Source organism: Piliocolobus tephrosceles, chromosome 15 (assembly GCF_002776525.5).
Source record: "Piliocolobus tephrosceles isolate RC106 chromosome 15, ASM277652v3, whole genome shotgun sequence".
Lineage (NCBI taxonomy): Eukaryota > Metazoa > Chordata > Mammalia > Primates > Cercopithecidae > Piliocolobus > Piliocolobus tephrosceles.
This window is the reverse complement of record NC_045448.1, coordinates 26,077,188-26,097,268: the sequence shown is the minus strand read 5'-3', so window position 1 is coordinate 26,097,268 and position 20,081 is coordinate 26,077,188. Positions and strand designations below refer to the sequence as shown.

Genomic DNA, 20,081 nt, shown 5'->3' with positions numbered 1-20,081 from the left:
AGAAAAAAAAAGGTCGACCTCAACCTAAACCCTACACCATATACAAAAGTAACTCAAAATAGGGTCACATGTAAAATATAAAATTATAAAACTTTTAGGAAAACATAGAAGAAAATATTTGGGATCTATGACGGACAGAGTTCTTAAACACCAAAAGCATGATCCACAAAAAGAGAGAAAAGTCCAAAAGCATGATTTATAAGTCAGACCTCGTCGAATTTCCAAAAGTTTGCCCTGTGAAAGCCCATGTGAAGAGGATGAAAAGCTACAGACTAGAAGAAAATATCTGCAAACCACATATCCAACAAAGGACTAGAATTTTATTTTATTTTTGTGAGATAGTCTGTCGCCCAGGCAGGACTGATCACAACTCACTGCAGCCTCAACCTCCCTGGCCTCAGCTGATCCTTCCATCTCAGTCTCTCAGGTAGCTGGGACTACAGGTGCACACCACCACATACAGCTAATTTTTTTCTTGGGCTTGTTGCCCAAGCTAGTCTCAAGCAACCCACCCACCTAAGCCTCCCAAAATGCTGGGATTACAGGCATGAGCCACTGCACCTGGTCAAGACTAGAATTTTAAATGTACAAAGAACTCTCAAAACTCAACAGTTAAAAAACAATCCAATTAGAAAACGGGCAACCATAGGAACAGACATTTTCCCAAAGATGGCAAATAAGCACATAAAAGGACTTTTCAACACCTTTGGCAATCAGGAAAATGCAAATTAAAAACCACAATGAGATTAACACTACACACTTATCAGAATGACTAAGGTACAAAATAGTATGATAACGTTATCAAATGCTGGTGAGGATGCAGAGAAAGTGCACTCATACACTGCTGAAGATGGAGGTGTAAAATGGTATAGCCATTCTGGAAACAGTCTGGTAGTTTCTTATAAAATGAAACATGCAATTACTATGTGACCCAACAACTGCAGTTTTGGGTGTTTATTCCAAAGAAATGAACATTTATGATCACACAACCTGTACACAAAATATTCCTAGCAGCTTTATTCATATTAGCTAAAAATTGGAATCAGCCCAGATGTTCCTCAATGGGTGAAGATTAAACTGTGGTACATACCATGAAGTAAACTACTCAACAATTGAAAAAGGAAAGAAAGAAAAAAAAAAAAAACAAAACAACACTACTGGGCCCAGCACGGTGGCTCATGCCTGTAATCCCAACACTTTGTGAGGCTGAGGCAGGTGAGGTGGATCACCTGAGGTCAGAAGTTCAAGACCAGCCCAGCCAATGTGGTGAAACCCCATCTCTACTAAAAATACAAAAATTAGCTGGGCAAGGTGGCGGGCGCCTGTAATCCCAGCTATTCGGGAGGCTGAGACAAGAAGAATCACTTGAACCCAGGAGGCAGAGGTTCCAGTGAGCCGAGATCGTGCCATTGCACTCCAGCCTAGGCAACAGAGCAAGATTCTGTCTCAAAAAAAAAAATAATAATGATACACACAACTTGGATTAATCTCCAGGGAATTATGCTGAGTTGGGGGGATGGGGGAGAGCCAATCCTAAAAGGTTACATTCTATATGATTCCATTTATATAACATTTGGAAAATGACGAAATTTTAGAAATGGAGGACAGTTTCATAGTTACTAAGGTTTGGAGTGTAGAAATATGGGGAGGCTATGATTATAAAAGAACATGAAGGGTCCTTGTTCCTTGGAACTGTTGTAAATTGACTATGGTGGTGGATACATGAACCTATATGAGTGACAAAATTGTGCCAAATTTAATATACACACAAATGAATAAAAATAAAACTGGGGAAATTTTAATAAAGCTGGTGTATTACACCAGATGTCAATATACTGGTTGTGATGTTATAAGTTTCCCAAAACTGTTACCATTGGGAGAAACTAGGCAAAGTGTACAAGAGATCCCTTTGTATTATCTTTTACAACTGCAGAAGAAATTACAATTATCTTAATTAAAATTTCAATTCAAAAAAGTCTGTACAGAAGCACTGCTAATTATATGAAAGAAACAAATCAACACTGTCCTTTGTTCTAATTTTGATATGATGTACTTTTTGGGTCTCCAGAATAATGGTTTTTCCATTTTCTAATGTTTTACAACCTTGGAAGCTCTGTTTCTGGGTCATATTTGAAACACAGCATTCTAGGCCAGGTGTGGCGGCTCCCACCTATAAATCCCAGCACTCTGGGAGGCTGAGTCAGGAGCACTGATTGAGCCCAGGAGTTCGAAACCAGCCTGGGTAACATGGCGAGACCCCGTCTCTGTTAGTTTTTTTTAATCAATAGTAAATAATAAATAAAAAAAAGAAAAGAAATGTAGCATTCCATCAATAGATGCTGTTTTCCTCAAAAATATTACTTTTCAGCTCTGGAAAGAAGAATAAACATCAAGCAATCATTTATGCTTGCAACCCAAAATACACTGCACTGCCTTCAAATAAAAATGTTTTTCTCATTTCAGATTTCCCTTAAGACTGAGTTTTCTGCACTAAAATTTTATTCTAATCAACTTTTCAAAGTCCTTTTTTTTTTTTTCTTTGAGATGGAGTTTCATTCTTGTTGCCCAGGGTGGAGTACAATGATGTGATCTTGGCTCACCATAACCTCTGCCTCCTGGGTTCAAGCAATTCTCCTGCCTCAGCCTCCCAAATAGCTGGGATTACAAGCATGCACCACCACGCCTGGCTAATTTTTGTATTTTTAGTAGAAATGGGGTTTCTCCATGTTGGTCAGGCTGGTCTCAAACTCCCGACCTCAGGTGATCCGCCGGCCTCGGCCTCCCAAAGTGCTGGGATTACAGGCATGAGCCACCGCACTGGGCCTCAAATTCCTTTTCTTATAATCCAAAGTTAATGAACTAATTTCATAAACCCTCAATTATGTATCCATTTAAAGGAACCACCTCTATGACCTTTACAAGACTTTTAGTCTTCTGGGTTCAGATAATGTCTTGTTAACCTCAACATCCTTTGTAACTCTTTTAAACTCTCTTTTTATATATAAAATAAAGTTTTAAAAAGCTGGCCTTGGTGGCTTGAGAGGTTGAGGCAGGAAGACTGCTTGAGCCCAGGAATTTGATCCAGTCTAGGAAACATAGCAAGACCCTGTCTCTACAAAAATCAAATCAAATAAAAAATTATACTCCTCCTTTATGACTTAACTATCTCAATAGTTTCCCCATGCAAATCTCTTCAGCTAATCATACAATTCATACTTTGTGCTAAATAATGGTTTCTTATTTGTAAATCAACACTCAACAAGCTCCTACTCCTCTGTTTACAACTACTACGACAGCTCTGCCTGGGCAATCTTCTACTACTAAAAGTTGAAAGAGATTGCCAATATTTCTCCTATCGGTCTCTCCCTTCTGCAAACAAAACAAGAATGGCGGTATTTCCTTTGCTGTGCTTGTGCATCATTATCCACCACAATTCTTGAAAAGAAAATAATTATCCCTAACATCATCGGCTCTTCTCTATTATGCTCTAAGTTGGCAAAGGACAAGTAACCTGAAGAAAATCCTTGATATTTTATTCCAAGACTTGTTACTTCCCTATTCTTGCCCCTCCAAAACAAAAACAAAAACAAAACCACAGCAACTCTACTTTTCAAATTGAAATTGACGAGCAGGAAGACTATCATTGATTTTTTTACACACAACAATGAAATTCTCAGAATGAGCAATGTGGTTATGAATAAGATTGGCTGTGGATTCTTATAAAAACTCCTGGCCGGGCATGATAGCTCACGCCTGTAATCCCAGCACTTTGGGAGGTCGAGGCAGGCAGATTACCTGAAGTCAGGAGTTTGAGACCAGCCTGGTCAACAGGGCCAAACCCCATCTCTACTAAAAACACAAAAATTAGCCGGGCATGGTGGCGCATGCCTGTCATCCCAACTACTTGGCAGGCTGAGGCAGGAGAATCATTTGAACCTGGGAGGTGGAAGTTGCAGTGAGCAGTGGGCGGAGATCAGAGATTGATTGCACTCCAGTGAACAAAAGTGAAACTCTGTCTCAAAAAAAAAAAAAAAAAACAACTAATTAGCCATGTGGCCTTTTAGCCTTCTGGAAGCTACTTCACCTCACCAGTCTCAGTTTTCCCACTTTGAAAATTCATTTAAGGGTTCATTCTTGCACTAACATTCTTTGATTCTAACATTCCAAGAAGGTCTATGTAGATACAGACAACAAAAAGACAAATCTGCCTTCAACATCTGAAAGTAGAGACCAGTGATACTAAAGCATGGGAAAGTACCATAAAGGATCCTCTTGATTCACAACCACTGGTTAACAGTAGCTAACACCTGGAACAGGAGGGGCTGTCTGCGATCAAATGCTCTTTTAGAGAGCTGGGTCAAGTGTTAGTTTTTTGGGTTTTGTTGGGCAGTGGGGAAAATATATCTAAACCATTTAGCATTTAAACCGTTTTTTAAGGCCGGGCGCGGTGGCTCAAGCCTGTAATCTCAGCACTTTGGGAGGCCGAGACAGGCGGATCACGAGGTCAGGAGATCGAGACCATCCTGGCTAACATGGTGAAACCCTGTCTCTACTAAAAAATACAAAAAAACTAGCCGGGCGAGATGGCGGGCGCCTGTAGTCCCAGCTACTCCGGAGGCTGAGGCAGGAGAATAGCATGAACCCGGGAGGCGGAGCTTGCAGTGAGCTGAGATCCGGCCACTGCACTCTAGCCTGGGCGACAGAGCAAGACTCCGTCTCAAAAAAAAAAGAAAATAAATAAACCGTTTTTTAAAACACAGCATAAAACGTAACATTAAATTTGCCACCTTAACCATTTTTAATGTGTACAGTTCAGTAGCTGTTAGGTATATCACACCATTGTGCAACAGATCTCCAGAGCCTTTTCATTTTGCAAAACTGTAATGCACTGTTTTATACTCATTAAACACCTTCCTATTTCCTTCTTCCCCAGTCCCTGGTAATCACCATTCTTTCTGTTTCTATGAATTTGACTTTAGATAGCCTCATATCCACATAAATGAAACCACATAGTATTTGTCTTTTCATGCATTTCAAACATTTTTAAGTGTACAATTCAGTGGCATTAAATTAATTAACACTGTTACACAACCATCACCACTATTCCTCTCTGGAACTTTTTCATCCTCCCAAACTAAAACTGTGCTCATTAAGCAATAACTCCCCATTATCCTGTCCCCCAGGCCCTAGTAACCCCTATTTCACTAATTTGTCTACTATAGGTACCTCGCACATTATTTGTCCTTTTGTGTCCAACTCATTTTACTTAGTAAACTATTTTCAAGGTGCACCCATGTGGTAGTATGTTAGAATTTCCCTCCCTTTTAAGGCTGAATAATATTCCATTTTATGTGTATACCACATTTTGTTTATCCATTCATCCACTGATGAACATGTGAGTTGTTTCCACCTTTCAACTACTGTGAATAATATTGCTATGAACGCTGGTGTGAAAATAGCTGTTTGAGTCTTTTTTGTTGTTTTGAGACAGGGTCTTGCTCTGTCACCCAGGCTGGAGCACAGTGGCACGATTATCAGCTCACTGCAACCTCTGCTTCCTGGGTTCAAGTGATCCTCTTGCCTCAGCCTCCCAAGTAGCTGGTACTACAGAAATGCACTACCATGTACAGCTAATTTTGGGGGGTTTCTTGGTAGAGACAGGATCTCACCATGTTGCCCAGGCTGGTCTTGAACTCCTGAGCCCAAGTGATCTGGCCTCCTAAAGTGCTGGGATTTACAAGCATGAGCCACCCTGCCTGGCCCTGTTTGAATCTTTGATTTAAATTATCCTGGATATAACCTGAAGTGAGATCACTAGATCATATGGTAATTTCCTTTTTAATTTTTTGAGAAACTACCCTATTGTTTCTGTGGCTGCACCATTTCATATTCCCACCAGCAGTGCACCAAGGTTCCAATTTCTCTACAACCTTATCACTTGCTTTTGTCTTTTGTTATTATTGTTATAACTATCCTAAATGGTCGCAAAATAACATCTCATTGTGGTTTTGATTTGCATTTCCCTAATTATTAGTGATGCTGAACATCTTTCCATGTGCTTATTGGGCATCTGCTTATCTTCTTTGGAGAAATATCTAGATAGGCTTTTTTTGTTTGAGACAGAGTCTCCGCTATCACCCAGGTTGGAGTGCAGTGGCGCAATCTCGGTTCACTGCAAGCTCCACCTCCCGAGTTCATGCCATTCTCCTGCCTCAGCCTCCCGAGTAGCTGGGACTACAGGTGCCCGCCACCACACCCGGCTAATTTTTTTGTATTTTTAGTAGAGACGGGGTTTCACCATGTTAGCCAGGATGGTCTCAATCTCCTGACCTCATGATCTGCCCGCCTCGGCCTCCCAAAGTGCTGGGATTACAGGTGTGAGCCACTGCGCCTGGTCAGTTTTTTAAAATAGTAATTATGAAACACTTCAAGAATTTGCACATCATCCTTGCGCAAGGACCATACTAATCTTCTCTGTATCGTTCCACCTTTACTATATATGCTACAGAGGCAAGCACTCTGGATAGTTTTTTGGGGTTTTTAAACATAGAATCTCACTCTATCATCCAGGTTGGAGTGAGATGGTACAATCATAGCTCATTGTAGCTTCAAACTCCTGGGCTCAAGTGATCTCCCATCTCAGCCTCCTGAGTAGCTCAGACTACAAGTATGCACCACCACACCCAGCTAATTTTTTATTTAAAAGCTTTTTTTTTTTTTTTTTTTTGTAGAGACGGAGTCTCGCTAAGTTGCCCAGGCTGGTCTCGAACTCCTGAGCTCAAGCTATCCTCCTGCCTCAGCCTCCCAAAGTGCTGGAAATACAGATGTGAGCCACAGTACCCAGCCTAATCAATCGTTTCTTAAATGCAGATTAGTGGAACCAACCTACTCTTCCAAAACTTAGCAGAATCATCCTGACGACAAAATGTATATATTATACCTCTCTTAGCGACAAGAGCCTTTACCAACTTGATTTCTTACATGGAACCCAGAGACTCCAATTCCCAATGAAAAATATTCCCTGTGAAAAAAGGAATAAGCCTAGTGGTGGAGAAAGGATTAATGACACTAAAAGGTAGCATATCCAGTATACAAACAGCCCACTAAAAACCTGTGCTTTGAACTTGTAATTCCCCCATCACTAAGTAATGCATTCCTGAGCTCATACTACCAAGATGGTTATGGTCAAATCAACAACTGAAATCTTCTCATCCAAAAGTTGTAACTCTCTTAAGACTATTTTTCAAATAACCTTTCAATTTTTTTCTTTTTCTTTCTTTTTTTTTTTTGAGATGGAGTTTTGCTCTTGTTGCCCAGGTTGGAGTACAATGGCGCGATCTTGGCTCACCGCAACCTCCACCTCACAGGTTCAAGCGATTCTCCTGCCTCAGCCTCCCAAGTAGCTGGGATTACAGGCATGCGCCACCACGCCCGGCTAATTTTGTATTTTTGGTAGAAACAGGGTTTCACCACGCTGGCCAGGCTGGTCTCGAAGTCTGATGTTAGGTGATCTGCTTGCCTTGGCCTCCCAAAGTGCTGGGATTACAGGCGTGAGCCATTATACCCGGCCCCAACCTTTCAATTTCTAAGAGCAGTCTTGCCCTATTAAGCCAAACAGTTAGTATTCCTTTTTTTTTTTTTTTTTTTTGAGTCAGTCTCACTCTTGTCGCCCAGGTTGGAGTGCAGTGGCATGTGCTCGGCTCACTGCAATCTCCACCTCCTGGGTTCAAGCAATTCTTCTGCCTCACAGCCTCCCAAGTAGCTGGGGCAACAGGCACGCACTACCACGCCCAGCTAATTTCTGTATTTTTAGTAGAGATGGGGTTTCACCGTGTTGGCCAGGCTGGTCTCGAACTCCTGACCTCTGCTGATCCACCTGCCTCAGCCTCTCAAAAGTGCTGGATTACAGGGCGTGAGCCACTGCGCCTGGCCACAGCTAATATTCATAAGTCCGATCCCAATCTACTTCATATAATGATCAGAAAGTAGGTAAAAAGGAAAAATTTTAAATAAGCTACCCCCAATTCATATTAAGAGGATCCTGATTGTACCACCTGTCTGCCTACCTGCCTGCCTTCATTAATTATTTATGGTGCATCCATTAAGTGCAGGTACTCTTCTAGGTGTTTAGCACACATGATGGAAAAAAAAAAAAGACAAAGATTTCTGCCCTTGTGTAACTTACATTCTGGTGCCCTTGGATGCGTTTTGAGATCGGTTGAGTATAACATACCAGTAATTTGTTTTTTGCAGCAGTCTCCAATAAATCTGACCATTTATATAACACAATTTCTAATATGGATGTATGAGAATTGAAAATATATAGAAAAATTCAAATACAGTAGTCTTTGTGAACACCATCCTAAAAATCTATAAAAATTATTTCTTCAAAAAACCAATAGCCAGTAAGAAACTTAAATGACTGCACCTAAAACAATGAGGGCCTGCCTTATTTTGGCAGTCAGGTCCTTCTGAACACCTGCAAGATAACTACTTCTCTACAAACCTCGGGATGTTTTTTTTGTTTCTTCACACAGAATCTCGCTCTGTCACCCAGGCTGGAGTGCAGTGGTGTGATCCAAGCTCACTGCACCCTTGAATTCCTGGACTCAAGTGATCCTCCCACCTCAGCCTCCCCTGTAGCTACAGGAACAAGCCACCATGTCCTGCTAATTTTTTGTTTTTGCAGACATGAGGGTCCATGTTGCCCAGACTGGTCTCAAACTCCTTACCTCAAGTGAACTTCCCAACTCAGCCTCCCTAAGTGCTGGGATTACAGGTTTGAGCCACCATGCCCAGCCCTCAGGATGTTTTATCAATCAAGTGACCACTCAAAAATTTCATCATAATTTATACTTAGAGAATCCTCTAGATTTTAAAAACCCAGCCAGACATGATGGTGCTTGCCTGTAGTCCCAGCTACTTGAGAAGCTGAGGAAGGAAGATTGCTTAAGCCCAGGAGTTCGAGGCTACAGTGAGCTTTGATTGCACCACTGCACTCCAAGCTGGGTGACAGAGTGAGATTTAATCTTTTAAATAACAACAACAACAAACCCTAGTCACTTGGTAAAATTTAACACATTCCTAAAAGTAGTCTACTTTCGAAGTATTTCTAGTCATCTGCACATTGACCAAGTGGTTACTTAACATTTTTCAGACATGTACCATCCAGTATGGTAGCTACTAGCCACATGTAGCTATTAATCATTTGAAATATGCCTCTTTAAAATTTATGTTTTCATTACATAATATACATCCATGTAGAAATACGCCTAATCTAAAATGAGATGAGTTGTAAGCATAGCTTACAAACCAGAGAAAAAGAATGTGAAATATCTCAACAATTTTAATTTTTTTTTTTCCTACAGACAGGGTCTCACTATGTTGCCCAGGCTGGTCTTGAACTCTTGGGCCCAAGCAATCCTCCCACCTCAGCCTGCCAAAGTGCTGGGATTACAGGTGGGAGCCACTGAGCCTGCCCTCAACAATTTTTAAATCTTGATTACACAATAAAATAACATTCTAGATATGAGTTAAAATACATAATTAAAATTTACTTTATAGGCCAGGCGTGGTGGCTCGAGTCTGTAATCCCAGAACTTTGTGAGGCCGAGGTGGGTAGATTATCTGAGGTCAAGAGTTCTTGGCCAGCCTGGCCAACATGGTGAAACCGCATCTCTACTAAAAATACAAAAAAATTAGCTGGGCGTGGTAGTGGGCACCTGTAATCCCAGCTACTAGAGAGGCTGAGGCAGGGAGAATTGCTTGAATCTGGGAGGCAGAGGTTGCAGTGAGCCAAGATCATGCTACTACACTCCAGCCCGGGCAACAGAACGATACTCCGTCTCAAAAAAAAATTTTGTTTTACTTTTTAAAACGTGACCATTTGGCCAAGCACAGTGGCTCACAGCTGTAATTGCAGGATTTTGGGAGGCCAAGACTCCATCTCAAAACAAAAAAAAAAGTGGCTATTAAAAGTAATATATGTGGCTCGCATTATTTCTGTTTTTTTTTTTTTTTTTTTTTTTTTGAGACCGAGTCTCGCTCTGTCGCCCAGGCTGGAGTGCAGTGGCCGGATCTCAGCTCACTGCAAGCTCCGCCTCCCAGGTTCACGCCATTCTCCTGCCTCAGCCTCCCGAGTGGCTGGGACTACAGGTGCCCGCCACCTCACCCGGCTAGTTTTTTGTATCTTTTAGTAGAGACGGGGTTTCACCGTGTTCACCAGGATGATCTCGATCTCCTGACCTCGTGATCCGCCTGTCTCGGCCTCCCAAAGTGCTGGGATTACAGGCTTGAGCCACCGCGCCCGGCCACATTATTTCTTTTGAACGGCACTGGTTAAACGCAATGGTAAACTACTTTTTCTTTTTTTTTGAGACAGAGTCTCGCTTTGTTGCCCAGGCTGAAATGCAGTGGCACTATCTCGGCTCACTGCAAGCTCCGCCTCCAGGGTTCACGCCATTCTCCTGCCTCAGCCTCCTGAGTAGCTGGGACTACAGGCGCCCACCACCACGCCACGTGGTGTTTCACCGTGTTAGCCAGGATGGTCGTGATCTCGTGACCTCGTAATCCGCCCACCTCGGCCTCCCAAAGTGCTGGGATTACAGGCGTGAGCCACAACACCCAGCCCGATGGTATTTTAAACCTGTGGACAGAGCTAATATATGAATGTGTTCAAGCTGTACTCAGAATCATTTATTTTCTCAACTTACAGTATTCAACATCTTATATATGAAAACATTTTTATCCAAAAGTATGAAAATGTCAGAGTCTAGGCCGGGCTCGCGGTGCTCATGCCTGTAATCCCAGCACTTTGGGAGGTTAAGGCGGGTGGATCACCTGAGGTCAGGAGTTCAAGAACAGCCTGACCAAAACTACTTAATTTTTACCTACTAAAACTACGTAATTGGCCAGGCGTGGTGGCGTGATCCTGTAATCCCAGCTATTCAGGAGGCTGAGGCAGGAGAATCGCTTGAACCTGGGAAGCAGAGGTTGCAGTGGGCAGAGATTGCGCCACTGCACGCCAGCCTGAGCAACAAAAGCGAAACTCCATCTCAAAAAAAAAAACAAGAGGGCGGGCATGGTGGTTCCCACGTGTAATCCCAGCACTTTGGGAGGCTGAGGAGGGCAGATCACCTGAGGTCAGGAGTTCGAGACCAGCCTGGCCAACCTGGTGAAACCTCGTCTCTACTAAAAATACAAAATTAGCCAGGTGTGGTGGCATATGCCTATAATTTCAGCTACTTGGGAGGCTGAGGCAGAAGAATCACTTAAGCCAGGGAGGTGGAGGTTGCAGTGAGCCAAGATCACACCACTACACTCCAGCAAAAAAAAATGAAACTCCATCTCAAAAAAAAAAAAAAAGAAAGAAATTGTTTAGCGGAGCACCAACAAATACTTGAGTACCACAGTGTGCAGGATGTTCAATCCATAAAATAACATGTTCTGCCACACCTCCACAGCAGAAGAGTCACATATTCTATATATAGCTAATATAATATGCACTGTGCTCCTACAAAGTGCCTGGCCCTGGCACCATGTGAAGTGCTTTACTCTCATTAACCCATAAAATTCTCACAACTACCCTATGTGGTAGATACTACGACTGACACTTTTTTTTTTTTTCAGACGGAGTTTCACTCTTGTTGCCCAGGCTGGACTGCAATGGCGCGATCTCGGCTCACCACAACCTCTGCCTCCCTGGTTCAAGCGATTCTCCTGCCTCAGCCTCCCGAGTAACTGGGATTACAAGCATGCGCCACCACGACCAGCTAATTTTTGTATTTTTAGTAAAGATGGGGTTTCTCCATGTTGATCAGGCTGGTCTCGAACTTCGGACCTCAGGCAATCCGCCTACCTCGGCCTGCCAAAGTGCTGGGATTACAGGCATGAGCCACCATGCCCAGCCTTATTAACACTTTTAAAGAGCCTGAAGCCAAGAGAGGTTAAGTAATCTGCCAAAGTTGCACAGCTAGTAACCTGTGGAAACAAGATTCCAACCCAGCAGACTTGATCCAAAATCATCACACATCTTCCCAAGTAAAAGGAATACAAAAATATTATACCATTATCTTACAGGATTGAGTTTTAGTTGGGGGGCATATACCCTTTACAAAAAGACTGGAGTAGACAGAGTTAATGTTTTGCTTCCTACTCTCCATCCACACTGTTCCTAAGGATAGATTAAAGTTGACCACATAACCGGGCGTGGTGGCTCAAGCCTGTAATCTCAGCACTTTGGGAGGCTGGAGCAATGGAGTGCTTGAGGTCCGGAGTTCAAGAGCAGCCTGACCAACATGGTGAAACCTAGTCTCTAATAAAAATACAGAAATTAGCCAGGCATGGTGGCCAGCACCTGTAATCACAGCTACCCAGGAAGCTGAGGCAGAACCCTGAGGTGGAGGTTGCAATGAGCCAAGATCACGCCACAGCGCTCCAGCCTGGGCGACAGAGTGAGATTCAGTCTCAAAATAAATAAATAAATAAATAAATAAATAAAGTTGACGACATGAATTAAATCCTCAACCTTACTATACATTTGTTCTATGCTCCCTTTTCCAGAAAGGCCCTATCCCATCCCTCTGACTCAATTCCTATTAGTCCTCCAGACTTCATTTACTTATTATTATTTTTTTGAGACTAAGTCTCATTTTGTTGCCCAGGCTGGAGTGCAGGAGCACAATCTCAGCTCACTGCAACCTCCACCTCCCAGGTTCAAGCCATTCTCCTGCCTCAGCCTCCTGAGTAGCTGGGACTACAGGCACCTGCCACTACGCCCGGCGAATTTTTGTATTTTTAGTAAAAATGGGGTTTCACGATATTGGCCAAGCTGATGTTGAACTCCCAACCTTGTGATCTGCCCGCCAAGGTCTCCTAAAGTGCTGGGATTACAGGCATGAGCCACAGCGCCGGCCCAGACTTCATATTAGGTATCATCTATATGTAAGACTACTCAAACTCCTCACGATTTAGACTAGGCACTCTTCCTCCCTATGCCTACTACTGTAGCATCTTACTGGAATGCTCCTCAAGGGGTCTGCTGTATTCATCATTTATTCTCAGTGCCTAAGAACAGTGCCCAGCATTAGATGCTCAATAAATATTTGCTGACCCATCTGATCACCTAACCCCAGCCAGCTACAGCTAAAAGTGGAGTGTTAAAAGCAAACTTAGTGCTAGGGAAGTGCTATCGCTAAGTGCTAGTATTCTCTAACCCACAAGTTAGAGAACAAGCTCTAAGTTTCATGAAATTTATGACAAACCAAAAAAACAGTATGATACTCTGGAAATAAGGACTATGATAATTTGCCTCCCAAAAAAGGTGAGCAAAATAAAAATCTATCTAAAAATGACTTGTCCAATTTAATTTCTGTAAAATTTATTTTGTGAGAATGAAGCAGCTGATATTTGTCACAAAAGAAAACCCAAACCAAATATTTCAGTAACGCTATATAAATTGTTCCAAATCAGCTTAATTTTGACAATTCCCAGAGTTCAAAGACGACTGCAGTTGCCTTTTAAAATCGTCTCAATATAAAATTACATTTAAATATGGGTTCAACTGCACCGCCACAATGCTGAGAGCCATGTGTCTTTTAAGAAATGTTTTGGGGAGCGGATGGGTTTCACAATTAATAAAGCACAATTAGCGTCAGCGCCACTTAAGTTTTCTACCCAGATTCAAAAGGGACTTTCCTAGAGCTTTCCCTTTTCCTTTCCTAAACGGAAAATTCGATTAAAAAGGTCACTCTTCAGCTCTTACTTCCACACTAAGTAATTCTGAAACACGGTGAAAGTGCATTGTAAGTCCACAGGGCTATGACTGGCAAAATACTTTCCTGTAAATACTAGAGTCAAATAAGATAGAAGAGGGAACTTGACTTCACTCCGTTGGGTTTGAGGACAGAAACTGATCATCTCCCTCAGATTACTGCTTCTGCTGATGTCTCGAAAAGCACTGAGGCAAATATGCCAGAGTCCCGCCCCAAGCGCGAAGAGCCTCCGATTGTTTGACACATCAATGAATTAGTCAATGAGGGCAACTCACTTTTCCCTTCTAATTTACCTTAATTATTCTTCTCAGAAACCCTCAAGTTTACTCTAAATTATGACCATATGGAATCTTCTCTTTGCCCCAAAGTATAAATTCAGGCCTTTCCCAAATAGCTAGTACTGCTTCAATCGCAACCACTGAAATACTTTAAAAATATCACACATGTAGTAATTCCATGCAAACGTGGAAAAAGCCAGTCCAGTCGCCCGAAGAAATAAGGTTCTGGAACACGGTTAAATGATGCATATTTTGTAACAGAAGGCACTGAGCATAGTGGGAGACTCGAAAGCAAAAGACCGGATGGAAATCATGGGAAGACCCCGCCCCAGTAAGCTCGATGCCGATTCAAACACTAACTTGGATCTGTCGCTTGGAATCGGAATCACTGAAACAAAGGCGTATATTACGGGAAGCAAGATGTCTGGAGTAAAATAAACGGTTTGCAGCTACCGAGACTGTACACCGTCCTCCCACAGGTCTTACCTATGGTGGAAATAAAGGTAGTATTGAAGGCATCATCCGAAAAACGAAAAAGGACGCAGGTCTTCCCGACTCCCGAATCCCCGATCAGGAGCAGCTTGAAAAGCAGGTCGTACGTCTTCTTCGCCATTGGGAGGAGCGGCTCGGGCTCTCGCCGCCGGCGGCCCCAAGGGATCGGTCCCTCTCACTACGGCCAACTCCTCACTCGGGCGTTCTCAGGCCGGAGGACCGGGAAAGCGTGGGAAAAAGGAAGGCTTGAGAGGGCGCGGGCGACCTACGAACAGCTTCGGGGAAGCCCCGACAGTGGCGGCGTCCAGTGCCTCCGAGGGCGGCGACCGCGGCTCCGCAGCCTCTCCCAGCCGCTCCGCCCGGTTCCGGGGAGTCGGTCGGGACAAAATGGCCTCCCCTCCCCCCTCAGAGCTTCTCGGCCGGGACGCTCCCACGGGCGAGCAAGCCTGCTCTGCCGTCGAGGAGGCGCGGCGGGCGTGAGGACAGTCTCTCTCCCGAGCAGAAACTCCGCGATAGCACGCGGCGAGGGCAGCGAAGAAAGACCCCCAAGTCGACGAGCTCAGTTACATAGCCCCAGGAAACCAAGCCGCCCCGGCCAGAGCCACCTTTTCCCCGTGCCCTCTCACGCCGGCGTGCGCGCTGCCTGAGACGCACGCAAGGACGTACGCCCGCCCTTCCCTCACGCCCTAGCCCTGCGGTTCGCCTCTGCGCACGCGCACAAGAGGGCACGGGGCGCGCCGAAGGGCAGAGTGGAATGCTCGGGTATCCAAGCCTCAGTCTGAGGCTGGACCCAGAGGGGAGAAGGGAGGGGCGAGAGAGGGCGAGGCCGCGGGCGCGCTCCCTGTGGCCGCCTGATAGGGTGCGCGGCATTACGAGCACGCCCCGCGGGAGCCGCTGCTTAGCGACTGCGCAAGCGCAGTCCCCCCGGTTTCCACCTCCCCCGCACCCCGACACCCTTCCCGAACCCTGCACCTCCTTCCCTTCCCGGGGTCTCCCGCTGGACTGCGCTGCGGTTTCTCTGCCCAGCGTTTGTCAGGGGTGTTGAGCTGGAGGTCTTGGCGCAGCGACGGGCTTGGTTGGCCCTGTGTTCCCGTGTAGGTGGAGCTCGTAAACGCGAGAAAAAACTGCGCCCTGGGTCATTTAATAGCCTCTTTGCTAGAACGAGACGCCTCCCGGCGTGCCCCCTTTCCAGGGCCAGGCCTGACGGGGAAACATGAGTTCTCCATCCCGGTTGACTTCAAGAACAAGAGTTTGAGATGGAAAAACTGGCCACGCTGCTCGGGTTGGGATGATGTAATCCTCACAACCTCTTCCTGGGCGACGAGAAGAAGGCTGAGGAACACCTGGGCGCAGGAAGAACCTCCCCGCGAAGTAGAAGGGTCTGTGCGGTGCTCAGAGAACCTGCTTCAGGCCTTTGCCGTCCTTTAGGAATCCGGGAGAACCCGGGAGCTCTCTGCAGAGGAGGTGGGGCCTCTGCCTGCCGCCAGAGTCGTACCACTGGATTGAAGATTGAAAGGTGGTCAAGCCTACCCCTAGTCCGACCCAGCCTGCTTGCTTCCTCGCATTTTCTCTTTCTTTTTTTTTTTTTTTTTTTTTGAGATGGAGTTTCGCTGTTGTTGTCCAGGCTAGAGTGACACAATCTTGGCTCACTGCACCCTCCACCTCCTGGGTTCAAGTGATTCTCCTGCCTCAGCCTCCCAAGTAGCTGGGATTACAGGCGTGTGCTACCACGCCTGGCTAATTTTTTGTATTTAGTAGAGACGGGGTTTCACCCTGTTGGTCAGGCTGGTGTCGAACTCCTGACCTCAGGTGATCCGCCCGCCTCGGCCTCCCAAAGTGCTGGGATTACAGGCGTGAGCCACCGCGCCCGGCCCCTCGCATTTTCTTTGCATTTGCTTTACCTTCTGTTCTCCCTCCCCATCAGTCCTATTTACGCAGTCCTTTTTCTTTCCTACCCTTCTGTAGTTGCAATATTCATGCTGCTGACCTTCCATTCTCAGGGTCATCCATCCCTCAAGCACACTAGGTGTGATGGCACAGGAATTGAACCTGGTGAGCTGGTTCAACCTGATAAAGGAGAAAACGCTGAAACGTGGAAATCAAGAAACAGTGATAGAGAAGTAAAAACTACATTTTCACACACACCACCCCATGATCGCCAAATCACCAAAATGTGGATTTGATATGTAATTAAAGTTAGACTTTCTGGCAATTCCGTTTTACATTTCCATCTTATGTTTCAGTCTTACATTTTTCCTTTCTTCCCAGCCACCCCTAAAGCATCCTCACTAATACATCTTTCTCTTCAGTTGTTTTCTCCAATTGCTCCTAGTCTTGTCACTTAAACATTTTTTTTTTTTTTTCAGAGTCTTACTCTGTCACCCAGGCTGGAGTGCAATGGGACAATCTCAGCTCACTTCAACGTCCGCCTTCAGGTTTCAAGTGATTCTCCTGCCTCAGCCTCCTGAATAGCTGGGATTATAGGCGCATGCCACCATGCCTGGCTAATTTTGGTATTTTTAATAGAGACGGGGTTTCACCATGTTGGCCAATCTGGTCTTGAACTCCTGACTTCAGGTATTCACCTGCCTCAGCCTCCCAAAGTGCTGGAATTATAGGCGTGAGCCGCTGCGCCCAGCCTCACTTAAACCTTCTCATCCTCTCTGAATCATTCTGACTCCAGTCGGGAATGCCTTATGATAATAACAATTCTAAAATAGACTAGCTATGCAAATCACAAAGTGAGTGATGGTCAGTGCAGCACAGGTGTGTCATCAATTCAGAGTCAAGGAAAATCTTGTTACCCTGATTATTCCTATCAAAATAAGTTAGATTAACTCAAGCCCCAATGTTACAAAGTATTTTAGAAGTCTTGAAAGTTTTTAAGCTGTGCATAGTGACTGAACCTGTAGTCCCAGCTATTCAGGAGGCTGAGAAGGAGGATTGCTTGACCCCAGGAGATTGAGACCAGGCTGGACAACAGAGTGGACTCTATCTGTGAAAAAATGAAGTGTTAAAGGTTTTGTTTGTTTTTGAGACAGGGTCTTGCTTGTTGCTCAGACTGGAGTGCGGAGACCTCACTGTAGCCTCAACCTCCTGGCCTCAAGTGGTCCTACCACCTTGGCTTTCTAAGGTGCTGGGATTACAGGCACAAGCCAGCAGGCCCAACCAAGAATTTTTCCTGTAGAAGGCCTAATTTGGGCCAGGCTTAATGGTTCTCGCCTGTAATCCCAGCACTTTGGGAGACCAAGGTGGGAAGATCATTTGAGGTCAAGAGATCAAGACCATCATGGACAACACGGTGAAACCCTGTCTCTACTAAAACTACAAAAATTAGCTGGGCATGGTGGCATGCGCTTGTAGTCCCAGCTACTTGGGAGGCTGAGGCAGGAGAATTGCTTGAACCAGGGAGTCGGAGGTTGCAGTGAGCCAAGATTACACCACTGCATTGCAGCCTGGTGACAGAGCGAGACTCCATCTCAAAAAAAAAAAAAAGAAGAAGCCTAATTTGGAGAGTAATACCACTACATAAATTTTGGGGATAATGGACGATTGAAAAATTTGAAAAACCCAACACAAATGATAAATGTTTGAGGTGATGGATAACCCAATTACCTGATTTGATCATTATACACTGTATGCATGTATCAAAATATCACATGTATTTCCATTAATATGTACAAATATATATCAGTAAAAAAGATTTCTTCACTTTATTTTTTTATCCTGTAACCAACAATTTTATCACTTAGAAACTTTTCCGGCCGGGCGCGGTGGCTCAAGCCTGTAATCCCAGCACTTTGGGAGGCCGAGACGGGCGGATCACGAGGTCAGGAGATCGAGACCATCCTGGCTAACACAGTGAAACCCCGTCTCTACTAAAAATACAAAAACTAGCTGGGCGAGGTGGCGGGTGCCTGTAGTCTCAGCTGCTTGGGAGGCTGAGGCAGGAGAATGGCGTAAACCCGGGAGGTGGAGCTTGCAGTGAGCTGAGATCCGGCCACTGCACTCCAGTCCGGGCGACAGAGCAAGACTCCGCCTCAAAAAAAAAAAAAAAGAAACTTTTCCCCATGAACTCATATTCTGAAACTTTAGGAATTAATTACATTTATTAACAAATTATCAATCATAGATTTTTTTTTTTTTTTTTTTGAGACAGAGTCTGCCTCTGTGGCCCAGGCTGGAGTGCAGTGGCATGATCTCGGCTCACTGCAAGCTCCACCTCCTGGGTTCACACCATTCTCCTGACTCAGCCTCCTGCATAGCTGGGACTACAGGTGCCAGCCATCACACCCAGCTAATTTTTCTATTTTTAGTAGAGAGTGGGTTTACCGTGTTGGCCAGGATGGTCTCGATCTCCTGACCTTGTGATCCACCCACCTCGGCCTCCCAAAGTGCTGGGATTACAGGCGTGAGCCAACGCACCCGGCCCTTTTTTTTTTTTTTTTTTTTGAGGTAGAATCTCACTCTTTCACCCAGGCTAGAGTGCAGTGACACAATCTCGGTTCACTGCAACTTCTGCCTCAGCCTCCCAAGTAACTGGGATTACAGGCACTACCACTGCGCCCGGCTAATTTTTGTATTTTTAGTAGAGACAGGGTTTCACCATGTTGGCAAGGCTGCTCTTAGACCCCTGACCTCAAGTGATCCACCCTCCTCAGCCTCCCAAAGTGCTGGGATTACAGGCATGAGCCACTGCACCCGGCCCCTGGACTACATGCTTTATAGAGCAATTTTGAAAAACATAAGCCCTAAACTAGGGCGTGAGCCACTGTGCCTGATCAGGGTAGTCTTGAACTCCTGACCTCAAGTGATCCGCCCTTCTCGGCCTCCCAAAGTGCTGGAATTACAGGCGTGAGCCACTGTGCCCGGCCAGGATCATACCTTCTTTTTTTTTTGGAGACAGAGTCTCACTCTGTCGCCCAGGCTGCAGTGCACTGGAATGATCACGGCTCCCTGCAGCCTCAATCTTTTGGGCTCAAGCAATCCTCCCACTTCAGCCTCCCCAGTACCTGAGACTACAGATGCACATCATTACACCCAGCTAATTTTTATATTTTTTGTAGAGACAGGGTTTTGCCATATTGCCCAGGCTGGTCTTGAACTCCTGGACTCAAAACAATCTGACAACCTTGGCTTCCCAAAGTGCTGGGATTACAGGTGTGAGCCACCATGCCCCGCCATATCTTTTAAATCATAATTTGACCCCTGCACGTAACTCACAGATGAGGAGTCTAAGATTCAGAGAAGATAGGGCCTTCCCAGAGGTCACACTGTTAGTGCAGAGCCTGGACTATACAGGCAAGGGAAAAGAGAAGAAAACCTCCACAGGACATCGTATTACATCAAGGTGAGAATTGGGAGGATTGAGAGGCTCAGTCAGTACTTAGCATTTGGATTCTCTAAAGTTAATTAAAGGTTTTGCCGGAGTGAGACCTAAGCATCAAGCTATATCTGCCAATGAAGGAAGCAGAAGTGATCAAGGTATGGAAGATCTCTGACTCTAGAAAAAAAGAATAAAATGGGGATCTACACAGGC

The 20,081-nt window shown here is 44.8% G+C and overlaps 1 protein-coding gene and 1 non-coding gene across 2 annotated transcripts in view; both read right to left on the bottom strand.

Moving 5' to 3' along the window:
* The window catches only part of RAB10 (RAB10, member RAS oncogene family), a 107,933-nt gene extending 92,741 nt beyond the window's left edge, over nt 1-15,192 (bottom strand). Inside the window, exon 1 of the mRNA XM_023230005.2 lies at nt 14,537-15,192. Within this exon, the coding sequence (XP_023085773.1) occupies nt 14,537-14,663 (127 nt within the window). The 5' untranslated portion in view covers nt 14,664-15,192. The remainder of the gene's footprint in view (nt 1-14,536) is intronic.
* On the bottom strand, nt 6,412-6,518 carry LOC111554517. Its single transcript, XR_002735264.1, has one exon. It is a non-coding gene; the product is annotated as a U6 spliceosomal RNA (small nuclear RNA).
* Nucleotides 15,193-20,081: the final 4,889 nt, after the last annotated feature.